This window comes from Alosa pseudoharengus, unplaced genomic scaffold (genome assembly GCF_046254945.1).
Source record: "Alosa pseudoharengus isolate Yale_2024_CS ecotype anadromous, Long Island Sound unplaced genomic scaffold, YU_APseudo_1.1 YU_APseudo_1.1_scf_12, whole genome shotgun sequence".
Lineage (NCBI taxonomy): Eukaryota > Metazoa > Chordata > Actinopteri > Clupeiformes > Clupeidae > Alosa > Alosa pseudoharengus.
In genome coordinates this window covers 31,694,751-31,708,428 of record NW_027468587.1, presented here as the reverse complement: position 1 = coordinate 31,708,428, position 13,678 = coordinate 31,694,751, and the positions used below count along the sequence as shown (strand labels likewise).

At 42.4% G+C, this 13,678-nt stretch overlaps 1 protein-coding gene and 1 long non-coding RNA gene across 4 annotated transcripts in view; one reads left to right on the top strand and one right to left on the bottom strand.

Moving 5' to 3' along the window:
* Window positions 1-10,919, top strand: part of LOC143119381 (uncharacterized) — a 25,803-nt gene extending 14,884 nt beyond the window's left edge. Inside the window, exons 5-7 of the long non-coding RNA XR_012986284.1 lie at window positions 2,115-2,175; window positions 8,687-8,766; window positions 10,588-10,919. This is a non-coding gene — a long non-coding RNA (uncharacterized LOC143119381). The remainder of the gene's footprint in view (window positions 1-2,114; window positions 2,176-8,686; window positions 8,767-10,587) is intronic.
* LOC143119380 (protein rapunzel-like) lies at window positions 2,177-13,678 on the bottom strand. Of its 3 annotated transcripts, none has more exons than XM_076280846.1 (3): window positions 10,987-13,678; window positions 7,931-8,010; window positions 2,177-4,616 (listed from the first exon to the last, which is right to left on the bottom strand). In XM_076280846.1, exon 3 carries the CDS (start codon window positions 4,575-4,577, stop codon window positions 3,885-3,887), a length of 693 nt encoding a protein of 230 aa, XP_076136961.1. In that variant the 5' UTR covers window positions 4,578-4,616; window positions 7,931-8,010; window positions 10,987-13,678; the 3' UTR covers window positions 2,177-3,884. The 3 variants fall into 3 exon arrangements, with proteins under 3 accessions (XP_076136961.1, XP_076136962.1, XP_076136963.1); XM_076280847.1 differs by lacking the exon at window positions 2,177-4,616 and adding an exon at window positions 5,134-6,231 and having other exon boundaries at window positions 10,987-11,513; XM_076280848.1 differs by lacking the exons at window positions 2,177-4,616; window positions 7,931-8,010; window positions 10,987-13,678 and adding exons at window positions 5,134-6,231; window positions 7,153-7,597.

The following is a 13,678-nucleotide window of genomic DNA, read 5'->3' as shown; positions in this document are numbered from 1 at the left end:
TTAAGGGAATGTACTGTGACATACTGAAGCAGAGCATGATCCTCTCCCTTCGGAAACTGGGCCGCAGGGCAGTATTCCAACATCATAACGACCCCAAACACACCTCCAAGACGACCACTGCCATGCTAAAGATGCTGAGGGTAAAGGTGATGGACTGGCCAAGTATGTCTCCAGACCTAATCTGTGGGGCATCCTCAAACGAAAGGTGGAATAGCGCAAGGTCTCTAACATCCACCAGCTCCATGATGTCGTCATGGAGAAGTGGAAGAGGATTCCAGTGGCAACCTGTGAAGCTCTGATGAACTCCATGCCCAAGAGGGTTAAGGCAGTGCTGGAAAATAATGGTGGCCACACAAAATATTGACACTTAGTGAAATATTGCCGTCATGGGACATAAGGGTGTCACGATTTCGATTTTATTTCGAAATCGATCGAAATTACATCTCAATCTCGAACTTCGAACTTAAATGTAGAATCGACGATGCAGCCACACCCCCAATGTCACGTCCAGCATGTATGCCAAGACGCACAAACACACATGCACGTGCTGAACTGCAGCGTCAACACTCCTCTAATTTTAGGCTGCAGCAAGTTAAAATATAGGCCTACACATCAACCTACCGAAATCAAAGCCCCTCTTGCTACTTTGAAATCACCGGTGTGGAAGTATTCGTTCATTCACGTCAATTAAAACTAACTTAGCTTACTCAACTTAGCAAGTGAAAAGATGGTCTAATTACAGTCCAAAGTTACTTTAAGGCTTAAAATGCACATTTATAAGTACATATTCCATGAACACTAACCTTGGGTCTCTTCGGAGTGTGCTGAAACAATCAAATTAACATTCTGTGTTGTTTCATTTTACTATGTTCAAGTCTCTGTTTTAGCCTAAAGTTAGTTCTGTTTACATTACAACCTCGCGGTTGGAACGGCTTCAAAGCGGTTTCAAAATAAAAGCCCCCCCTCCCGAAAAAGAAAAGGAAAAAGCCAAAAAGAGTACATAACATATAAAGAATGCATTAATAGTAATTTATTATTAGTAGTACTATTAATAGTAATTTAAATAAGATCGAATCGAATCGTGACTTTAAAATCGAAAATTACATCAAATCGAGGATTTGGAGAATCGTGACACCCCTAATGGGACAGCACTGAAGAAATAACACTTTGCTACAATGTAAAGTAGTCAGTGTCTCAGCTGTGAATGGGGAGCAGGTGTGTTAAATTTGATGTTATTGCTCTCACACTCTCATACTGGTCACTGGAAGTTCAACATGGCACCTCATGGCAAAGAACTCTCTGAGGATCTGAAAAAAATTAATTGTTGCTCTTCATAAAGATGGCCTATAAGAAGATTGCCAACACCCTGAAACTGAGCTGCAGCACGGTGGCCAAGACCATACAGTGGTTTAACAGGACAGGTTCCACTCAGAACAGGCCTTGCCATGGTCGGCCAAAGAAGTTGAGTGCACATGCTCAGCATCATATCCAGAGGTTAGAAAATAGACGTACAAGTGCTGCCAGCATTGCTGCAGAGGTTGAAGGGGTGGGGGTCAGCCTTTCAGTGCTCAGACCATACACCACACACTGCATCAAACTGGTCTGTATGGCTGTTGTCCCAGAAGGAAGCCTTCTAAAGATGATGCACAAGAAAGAAGGTTTCAATTTGGCTGATAAGGGCATCTCCAGTAATGTCTGATTTGGTCTCTGCATTTATCCCACCCCATGAATTAGTGAAACACACAGTGAGGTGAAGCACACACTGCAGTGAGCTGCCTGCAACAACAGCGGCGCTTGGGGAGCAGTGAGGGGTTAGGTTAGGTGCCTTGCTCAACGGCACTTCAGACGTGCCTACTGGTCGGGGTTCGAACCGGCAACCCTCTGGTTACAAGTCTGAGGCGCTAACCAGTAGGCCACGGCTGCCCCCATAATTCCTGTATCTAACTGACAATTCTGTAAAACTTTGTAGAATTGTCACAGTATCGAGTTAACATTTTACAAATGTGACCCATTGACAGGTCATACAAGGCACTAATATAAATGTATAAATGAGTTTGAAAGAGTTGTGAAAATACCTGCAGGTTCTGCTAACTGGTTGCTTTTGTCCTCCACAGGGAAAAACCATGCAACACCAGCAGAGAGCGAACTGTTGTTGGATGAATGGTCACTTTCATGGTAGGTTTTATTATATATCTTTATTGAAAGCATTATGCAACAGAGAATTGAACGTCACATAATATAGGGAAATTGCTGAATATATCACAAGAACACATTTGCGTATTGTAATGTCCAGTTGGACTTTCCTTCAACTAAATATTTAATTGAATTTGTCAATACAGCAATGCTTTGCTGCTGAAAATTATGATATTATTTCAATTTTTTTTAAAGACAATTCTGAAACATGTGAAACTTGAAGCCTTGGAGCATAACATGTATTATTACACCATAGAGGCACTGAAGGCTTTTTGGTAAAATAATGGGAAAATTATGAAAAATATATAAATTACATTAATTCAATGGCATTAATATTAGAATTTGACTAAATTAAAAAAGAAAATAACAAAGTATGATGGCAAAAATGTGCATGTTAAAAGGAACATATATATCTTCATTTTAATCAATACAATTGATTCTTTAACAGAGCATTCACCAAAGGGCTATGCATTCCTATGTATAGAATGTTGACCTTTTTATTTTCACTGACTTGTTTGTTACGGCATTACTTCACATCTCTTACCATAATATTCAATCCCTGAAGAATATGACGTGCTGTTGACAGCACAATGTGTGTGTGTGTGCGTTGTAGTGCTTGAACAATGAGGTGTAATGAAACCGTGCTGTTTCTGACGGGTTCTGTTTACACTAAGCATGAAAGGGTTTGATCAGTTCAACTTCGAATCAGAATTACCATCAAACTGACTCTAGTGTTGTAATCTACTTTGGGTAGTTGTAATCTACTTTGGGTCTATAGTGTTCTGTTTTGAGAGTAAATCTGGACCTTGCCGAACTAAGAAACCGGCAGAAGAAATCTGCTTATTTAAGTGACAAAAAAGCAGGTTTTGTGATAGTGGTGGTAGTATATGGAATAATTTGTTCTGGTAAATTGTGAAACATGAAGTGTCCAGCATATGACCACTTCTCTTAGTGTCATGTACATGTATATGGTGTAATAGATAGTAGTAATAGCAATAGTGTTTGTGTGAGGCTACTCACTCAGTGGTATTAGCAAGTGTATTAGCGTTTTTCATATGACCTTCAGGTCTGTCTTCCTGTGCTGTGCTGTGTTAATGCTCTAGTGCGGTCACAGACCAGTCATGCATACAGTATGTGTCACTGTTCTTCGACACTCCATCATACATGGTAGGATGCGGGATTATGGTAGAATAGGATGGTGGAACTGCCTTTCTGCTGCCTAACTGCTGCTAATCTGCCTAACTGCTGCTAAATATGCCTGAACAACTATGAGAGCTAGTTTCGTACCCTCACAAAGCCACCGGGAATTCACTACGATTGCTGGAAAAAGAAAAAAAAAGTGCAGAGATCAGAAAGAAGAACAGAAAAACGCTTCTATCAGGCCTGAACAGTACACAAGCACAGGTGAGTGAGAGAGAAAGTGCAGTCTGCATCACAGCATGAGACCCTCTCAAGCTCTACAACATTCTCGGTCGTCTGCTCACTATACCAGGAGCTTTAGGAATGGAATCTCAGATTGCTGTATGCATACAGAGAATGTAACACAGTAAGAAAAAGAGAAGAAGAAAGAGAAAAGAAGTGTCTTTGAGGGAGGTATGGGAGAAGGAGGGGGGAGAGGGGGAGGTCCAATGCATGGTAACATGAGAAGAAGGAGCAGTTGGGAGGGAGCATCCTCGCCTCCTCTGGCCTCCTCACTTGCACCTCCTCAGCACGTCCTGCATGCACTCCTGGACGTTCTCCATCTTCTCGGTCCACTCCTCGCTCAGGCCCTCTTCGTCGTCGCCGATGATGGCGGCGTAGCCCATGAGCGCGATCAGGCCGATGCAGAAGAGGTAGGTGAGGCGCGTACAGAGGCGCTCCATGACGCGACGGTCGCCCTGCGAGTGCTTCATGTACACCTCCAGGATGGGCCGGCTGAACAGCTTGGGCTTGCCCATCACGCCCTCGTAGAGCGTGTGCAGATTCTGGTCGCCCATGTCGTTGGCATAGCTCTCCTCGAAGTCCTCCTTCTTGCGCTGCTGGTGCGTGCCGGGGCGCGCCTCCACGACCTCCATGAACTTGCGGAATTGGTTGCGGAGGTTCTCCTCCACGCGGCAGTACTGGCCGTCCAGTGTCTCCTTCTTGATCTGGAGCAGGGCACTGCGGTGCTGTTGCGAGAGCTCGTCTAGGGCACGGTGCACGCTGCCAAACTCACGCTTCAGCGTCTTGATCTCCTCGTCGTCGATGTGGTGCAACACCACGCGGATGAGCGAGCCGGCCACACCGAAGATGGGGTTGACCACGGCGGCCGCCGACGAGATGGTGGCCACGCACTCCAGCACCTTCACCATGCTCCGCTTCAGCTTGTCACGGTCCTCCAGGATCTCAATGTCGGTGTCCGCCATGGCAGCAGGAGACTAGGCAGCAGGCCGGCAATAGCCTGGCTGAGGAAACGACATGAAGATGGACAACAATTAGTTACCCTTAGCACACCACAAATTAAGAGGCTTTTCTTATCAACTCATGATCTTGAGAGGCTTTAATGAAGATTTTGCCACAATTAGAGGAGATGTGAAGTCACATGCTAGTTTTTGTGAAAGGCAAACATCTGTTCATTGTTACTGCTCAACTCAAGGATACAACCAGATTTACAGGTTGACTTTTTACGTTGAAAAAGTACATCTGGAGGCCATCTCACTAGATAACAAAATATTTCAGACGGTAGATAAGGAGATTTAAGATTTAAGATAAGGGTAAAAGAAGGCAAGGCTGCAGCATTCTATGGAAGTGATTTAGTCTATGAGTATATAAACATATGGCTTATTTTATTATTTAATGAAGGGTATAATCTACTCTAGGTTAATATGATAACATATACGTTAATAATATAAGTTTTAATATCAATACAATTTATTCATTAAAATATTCCTCAATATGTAAATAACAAACAATGACAATGTGCAGGAATAGTATTTGCTTTAATGTTCAAAATAGATAGACATACTGTAGATTGTCCATGATTATGTGGATGGAATGACAATATGCAAATACTTGAAACTGCAGGATATACATATGACATACATTCAGTCTTTCCGCACATATTGCAGCATATGAATGGTAACAGAAATTGCAAAAGAACAACAAAAAAAGTTCAGTGCTATATGAATATAGTATAAAATGTCACATCAAATAATAACTTCTTTGAAGAAAAAGACAATTTGCTCACACCTAAATTATAGACATAGATATTTCTTGGTTCCAAAAATGGCTTTGTCCAGTTTTATCTCTTAGAGGAGGGACGGTGAGGAATTTTTGAGAGACCATTAAACCCCACAACCCTCCACCCATCCTAGTTCTCTTTGCATTGCTTCAAAATCTCCAACATTTTGTCCTGTATATCAGCCACTCGCTGGGCCCATTTCTCCTTGACCTCATCCTCGTCATCCTCGGTGACGGCTGTGTAGGCCATGAGAGCCATGAGCCCAATGTGGAAGAGATGGGCGATGTGAGAGCACCTTGCCTCCATGATCTTCCTGTTGCCCTCGCAGTGGTCCAGATACACTTTCAGCAGCGGCCTGCCAAACACCGAGCCCGTTCCCATCACCCCGCGGTAGTACACGTCCAAGCTCATGTCGCTCTTGTCCCGCTCGTAGATGCTCTCAAAGTCGTCCATGTAGCGCTTGGCGTGCTCAGGGTCCTTCTTGACCCGTTCCACCATGGTGTTGAAGGCCGCGTACTGGTGCTTGATGTACTCCTCGTACTTGCCGAACGTCTCGTTGACCTCGTCAATGCGGATCTGCTGCAAGGTCTGCTTGTTCCGCTGTGAGATGCTCTCCAGCTTCTCGTGGACCTGCCGGAACTCGCCGTCCATCTCGTGGGCCTCCTCCTGGCCCAGGCCCTTGCGCACGACGCCCACCAGGGAGGAGACGATGCCAAACAGCGGGTCGATGGAGGAGGCGAAGGAGGAGACTTTCTCCACGCAGCCCAGCACCTTGACTGCAGTCTGTCTGATCTGCTCCTTGTTTGCCATCACTCCTTGTTGGTCCCAAAATGGCAGGTCTGAAATCATAAAAAGAAAGGTTAGGTGGTGCACTTGTTGGTGAAGCACTTGTTATTGTATGACTTAATCTAGCTCCAACTGGTGATTGCCTTTTTTATTTATGTCAGCAGGACACAGATTGGTTATTGTACTGCATCATATTCAAAAGTTATACCCAGTTAACTGATCATAAATGTTGGTAGAAGATACATTTTATATAAAGAGGTATGATGCATCTCTGTCATGTTGCCAAGCTTTATCTGTTTTGCTAGATTTTTTGATTATATTTCATAATTTAAATGTTTGAATTCATTTGAAAACCACAAATCTAAACATTTCATAAGGTTAAAACATTTACATTTACAACAGAGTCACAGGGTGCTGTCCAGTTCTGAAAACTGAGCACACTGAAACCTATCAGCATGCACTCAGGACTGTGACAGTCCCTCCCTCCCTCCTCCAGCAAGGAGAGAAAGCTTGTTTTCTTGAGCTACCACTCTTTGGAAAATAAAACTCAGAACAGTCCATTGTACTAGCTTCATTTACCAGGGAATATACTGTACAGGTAAAATGTTACAGTGCAGACATATGCCTCATTTTATGCCACACTACGATTTCATATTACATAATCTCTCTAAAGATAGCGACCGGAGCAGAGGCAGAAAAAAAACACATAAACTGCTCCAGTGAAACAAGGTCTTAAATTATTGCTACCGAAACAACCATGACTAGCCAGTGTGATTAATGACAACGCTCAGAATGACTTGAGGAAGTGAAATCTTTTCTAATGCTACACGGCTACAGTTAGCTTCAGGCAGTCAAATGTGTCTCATATGGAGCTCCCATGACAACAAAACAACATCAGGTCACAACAGCAACATGAAACCATTTCACAGCAAGCATTCAGAAGAGAGAAAACAGATCTGGGCATGATATCTTACCTTGGTTTAGGCTCTGCAGCTGGTCTCTTCCTAATGACAAGCTGCTGTTGTTTGTGAACAGGCAGCCACCATTTCACTCTAAGGCAGTCCCAGCCTCTATGCCGTATAAGGGCAGGGTGTGGGAGTGACTCATACTTGAACAATGCTGATTGGGTGAGGGAGGGAAAAAATGCAGCCTTTCCGCAATCCACAGCGCCTGGGCTCACACCCATATTGCTGAACAGAAAATGGCTGCAGCAGTTGGTGCAGGGGCAGACCCAGGCTATACTAAACTAGTTTGTCCCATTTGACTGAATTAGAATTTGAATATGAAATAACCAGATACACATGTTTTGAATGTAGAAAGGGCGGTCCATGTTGCAGCGGTGAGGACAGGAATGACGTGGTAGTTTAATGTTCTGTATGACTGGACAGGACAGTGGTGGATGTGGAAAGGGAGACGAGAGGTTTACGGGAAGACCACATGTTGTCAAACAGCTGACCCCCCCCCCCCCCCCACGCACACACACACACACCCCACCCCCATTCCCTGCCCTTGGACCCTTAAGTTGTCAGCTGTTTCAGAGTAAGAACGCCAGTGACCATGAATTACTGTATGAACACTATGTTTGTTTAACTTATTAAAACACATTCCTCTGCTGTCATACCAAAACAATTATTTGAATGAGGAAACCAATCTGAAGTACTGACATCCCTGTTTTGTTTTCATTTACCACTGAGTGTAAAACAACAGTATTTTGTTTCAGGTCACACAATTATTGAGAATCTGAAGTCTTACGTTGAAGTCCTCTTTGGAAGAGAAGTTGTCTTTGGTGTCTGAAAGATCTCCTGGAGAGTGGCGTATGATTCAGATAACACCTGTAGAAGGACAAGACAGGACAGATGTCAATCACACTGTGATGCAGCAGCCTACCTACAACATTAGCTGACATTTTGACACCTTTGTTGTGTGGACTCTTCATCAAAATGCAATTAAAAAGATTGTAAGTGAGGGAGGTAGCTGTGAACTAATACAGGTCTTCTCAGACTCTGCTGCATAGATGTGGGCATCTTAGGTTCCACTATAGGAACCTTGACAAAGGCTGACAGATAGAGTGTGCAGTGACCAAGTTTTTCTTGGCCTCTTGGGTTCGTCATAAATATGGTTTAAAAATGTTAAAGCCTTGGGGTCTTAGGGTCGCCGCTGGGGCGAAGGGGTGAGCAGCATGCTGCCCTTTCCTCTGTGCACTTCCTGTTTGATGTAAAAGGTGAGATGTTAAACAGGAACAGGATGAGTAAGAAAAGAAGGGGGTGTCACGTCCACAAGATACTCCTTCACTGACATACTGCCCCCATTATACAGTATGTTCTCTGTTTAGTGTTGTAAAACGTCATCTATGACTCAGTGTGTAGGAAGCAACTTTTTTGTTTTTCATTTTCACTTAATTAGACTTTCATCTTAGTCTAACAGCTTAGTCCAACTCTTTAAGATATACATATTATGAAGAGGATTAAACAATAACTAAAATGTGTTCCATTTTCTGTGTCATTGCAGGGCCACCCAGAACCCTCCTCTGATGGCAAAAACAGAACATCATAAGGCCACTGCTTACACCATGGGAGAGCATCAATGACGTACGTACACCACACCTCGGCTAGGTAATGTATACTTTGTGTGAGACAGAGAGACATCTAATCCAGAAAATGAAAGAGAAATAGCCCCCAGTGGGTGTGGCCCAACACTCAACTCCACCACATGCTTAGACACGAGACTAGGCCATGGGGAACACAGAGCAACGCAGGAGCAGCAGGAGCTCAGTGTAAAGAGATAACAGCCTGAGTGGATGCAAGCTAAATCTAGCCCTCCAGCCATATCAGAGTTTTCACACCTCTACCAAAGGCACACTCTGGGTTTGACTCAACCAGGAAGCCAGATGCAGAATGCAGCATTAGCTCAGTGCAAAGCATAGAGGACCAGCATGAAACAAGTGTGCAGAGGACTGATCAGAATGGAGGTTATGCACACTTGGGACATGGTTCAACACTCTCACTTACTGTATGTACTGGAACATGAAAATTGTTCCTGAAATTGACCACAGGGGGCAGTGATTTTCATTTTCATCTTTTTGTTCACAATAGTGCCCAAGTAAGTAACAGTGGCAGGAAGATGTCAGGGAAGTGAGGCCCCACTTGACATGACATGTTTAACCCTTTAATGCCTGGACAGTTTTTAATATGGATGAAGAGGTGTAAGCTATTACATGAGGTTATTTCTCATGTAAAAAACATACATCTCTGTAAAAAAAGTGTGTAAGGATATATAAATCTGCTTTAGTGAGGGCATATATTACTTTTTGAGTACTTAATCCAGCCATCCTTATTTATTTAACCCTTTCATGTACAACTCAACTCTACAGAGGACACTCGAAACATTTTAGGACCTAATTAGTTCGCATTATGATAATTTATTACATTATTTATTTAAGCAGTAAATCAAATCATGTGTGAAGACTTGATAATTATTGCTCTGTTTAAACTTTTCTAAAAGTATATAACTCGTTGAGGTGGAATTGCCAACTTTGCATCAAAATGTGAAGAAATCTGAATATTTCTTGAATAATCATTGAGCAGTGAAAGGGTTAATAGCTTAAAAACTGGTCATAAATATAGTTAGGCATCTTAAATGGCAATATATAATAAAGAAATATGTCAAAGTCCATATGTCAAAGTCAATTATTACACTAACTTTCCTTATAACTTATTTGTTATTGCACTTCTCATAGTTTAACCCTTTGAGAAAATACTTTTGTACGTTTTAACAGTCCAGTGGGGCCTGAGATGTCAATGTTATGTTTTCAGTGGCACCTATCCATCTCTGTGCAAGCTTCAATGTGGCTAGTAGCACAGTAGTCCTGGAGGCTTGTGTTGATTTGTCACACAGGGCATGTTTACCCCATAGCAAATCTTAAAGATCTAAGACATTCAGGGCCAGACAGCAGGGTCTAACACGTCTGGAGGTAAATTTTCATTTCAGCTGTTGTGCCTTGGATGCTACAGCTAGATACTAGGTTCAAAGTAAGTAAAAAGAGGCCAAAACCATCCACTCTATCTTTTAGGTGATAATTTCATAAACAGCAAATAAATAAAAATGAACCTTTTCCTAATTAGCTTCGTAAAAAAATAAATAAACATGACTATGATAAGAGTGTACACAAATCAACAACGTGATGAGCTCAATCAGGAAGTAAGGAGCCCTTTAACAAAACTCTCCACACAGGGGCAGCCATCTTGAAAGCTCTCTGTCACTACACATGCATAGCAATCTTTATATATTTTTCACTGAAATACCACATATAAGTCTTCATAAATAATGAAATTTGAATGTCCACTTGATTTTGTTATGATTTCTTCAGCTCTGTAGCATTGTTTTTAAGTTTCCTTCCTTTTTCCCTCAAGTTCAAGGGCAGTTTGGCAGAGAGGCTGTTTGTACTGGACACACACCATTCTAACTACAGAGGAACAAACACAAACTTCCTAATCACGCTACAAACTAACAATAGACACCTTCCTGAGTACTTCTGACAATGTGAGAGTCCCCATTCACCCTACTGCTACAAAGCACCAGCCCATATGCACTCCACTCCTGAGGTAGCAATAGCTCCCCCTAGCCTAGACTCCATATTTCCTTCTCTATGGCTAGCATAGACCTCACCCTCCCCTGTTTTCAGCTATGAAACAAAATCACATAGCACTTCAAAAGTCACATCTTTAGCCATAGATGTGATGTATAGGGCAATCCAACACCACTAACTGCCCACTGGCAACCAAGCCATTGGAGATATCACCACTTCTTACCTTTTCTGAGTGCTTCCTCCCTCTCCAAAGTCCCAATCTGTACTGATCTTCTTCTTCCCAGCAATCCCTGCAAAAGGGGCACTTCCATGTAAGTTCAATAAGCAGGGGTGCTCACATTGGACTATACCATTTCATTGTTGTATAAAGGGCCCTGTGGGGCCACTAAGGGCCTTTTGGTGCACAAAGGGCCAAAAATCCCCATATTCTCCATTCAAATGTTATGCCACCAACTTCAAATTGACAAGCCCCTGACCAAGTGCCCATGGCCTCCCCCCAAGACTGTGATGTCTACAGGTCCAAACAGCAGTCATACAGGCAATACAAAGCGTCAGTTGTCAGTGTAAAGGCAGCTGGGACAGAGAGACACTCCAACTGGCTTTTTTACAGCTGTCAGACCCTGGGGCTGCCCATTGTGACCCATAATTAATTCTAAAGGGCAATGAATATTTTTAAATGGTTAAGTTTGTTGTATTTTACTTGTTTTACTGAGGAAAAATAGTTTCTTGACAGGAGTGGTCCATTCAGATGGTAGGCACCCTCCAGAAGGGCACCTCTCCAAATGCACACTTTTTATCCATACAAAGAGCTGTGTTTTGAGCTGTGCGGAGCTGGGCAGTGTGAACTAAAAGACTGGGTGGGGTTGTTTTGTATTGAGGAGACAAGTTTTTAATAAAAACAAATCAAGCCAAACTTCAGCCATCACCAACATTTGAAAATAAATATGCTCAATGATTGTATGTGTTTTAACAGGTGTATCCAAGTCTTTCAGCACACATCAAGGTTTGTAAGACTCCTTTAAATTAAACATTTTTACTAATCAATTAACGTTAAAAATAATAATCTAAGGAGTATAATACAGTTTGGCACATACTGATTATTGAAATTGACCCTAAAATGCTGAACATAAGGGGGTCATTCACAAATGCTGCAGCCCAATATACGCCTGATGCGCCAAAATGTGAACCCTCACGAAAACGTAGTTCTATATATTCATCAACTGCAGTGTTACGCTTGTGAATGACATACACAAATGTCTCCTAATATTAATGCAAGTGAAAGAAATTAAGATGTTACACCCGACAGAATGTCGCTGCTAAAATGTAGTTTGTAGCCTACAGTATGTGCCAAATGCGTCAGAAGAGGAACATACAATAAAATGTCAGATGAGATTGATGTATCAGATGAGAGACATTATTTCACGATTAGGCTCATTTAAAAAAACAAGAACACAAAGGTAGATCACTGAGGTAACCCTAAATAACGCTTAGACTATGTGTCCTGACTTGTTCTCTGTCAATTGCGCTACGCGAAGTAAAGACCCCCCGGCCAAACGAGCAGCTGAATCAGTGGACATTACCGCAAACATGTATCGAAATGGTATTTCAATAATAGAGATAGTTAGGGCCTATGTCAGGATAACAAGACAACATGTAAACACACTTTGAATATGCGTCGTCGTTTAAGAACAAATGCGTTGTAGCCTAATAGAGGAAAGCGCCTTTTGTTAAATAGCGGAATTAATCAGTGTAACACACCGCGCACTTACCGTGATGAGCCCGATTTTCAATATAATTCAAGGAAATAATCTTGAAATACACTGCTGGCCTTAAACTGGTAGCCTACAGCGCTTGACAGTTGGTGCGTTTTGCGCCCGGCCTGTTGTATTCAAACAGCGACAGCTGCGCATGCAGGTGGTGCTGAAATAGCATAGTGTAACTCAAGTGAGAACTAGCATTTAATGCTAGACAGCGAGCTATCTATGAAGCAGGGGGGTCACACTGTTCTCATTAAACTTTGGGTCTCTGCAAAACTTCAAAACTACCACAAGCTTTGTTCTTCAGTCCACATGCATTACAAAAGCTTCCGCTTATCTTATATCATGGAGTGTCCTTAGCCTAGGCTTTGTATTGCAAATTAAACACCAACACATCCGTCGCCGAAGCTGTTGCCTGTGTCAATGATAGGCTACACACAATAAAAGCTTGCGTTCAGACTATTACAAAGGTCAAAGCGTAAATTATTAAACGAATTGTCCACCTTGTAGGCTAATCTAACGTCAATGCATCAATAGGGTAAAATAATTGTCCACATTGTAATCTTAAACTAGGCTTTCTTAAATGTCCAGATACAAGACCAAATTGTTACTTGTCCTGCTGTTGAGGCTGGCGGTACGTCCACTCGCTAAGCATCCAATGAAAAGTGCTGTTAATTCCGAATACAACGATACGTTTGAAGAGCCAACATGAAATTAAGCTATGAAAATATGCCTGTTCTCGTTAATATATTAGCCCTAGTTGTGTATTATGTAGGCCTATTAGATAACGCTCCAAAGGGTTTTGTTCTATGACAGAACTTTTTATTAAAGGATTCTACATGCCAGACAGCATCACCTGCTTCTCAGACTTTGCGGGAACACCCTGTTACGTGAGGGTGGAGTTAAAGCACGATAAGTCACTGAGGTTTAGGCAGTGGTCTACATCGGTGTAATGCATGTCTTGCCTTAAGGCTGTATGTTGCTAAAGTCTGAAGACGTGATGTAACTTGCTAAGAGATTATGTGTGTGTGTTGTGTTTCTCTCAAACTGCCCACAGGGCTACTACAGGGCTCTTGAGGACAAGGCTATAGGTTTGTTAGCTGGAGAAGTATTATATCAAGCAATCAATTAGTTAAATAGAAGATTTATAGCCTATAT

Bases quoted from the DNA above. Each gene is read 5' to 3' on its own strand.
- LOC143119380 (XM_076280846.1), bottom strand. From the start codon at position 4,577: ATGGCGGACACCGACATTGAGATCCTGGAGGACCGTGACAAGCTGAAG.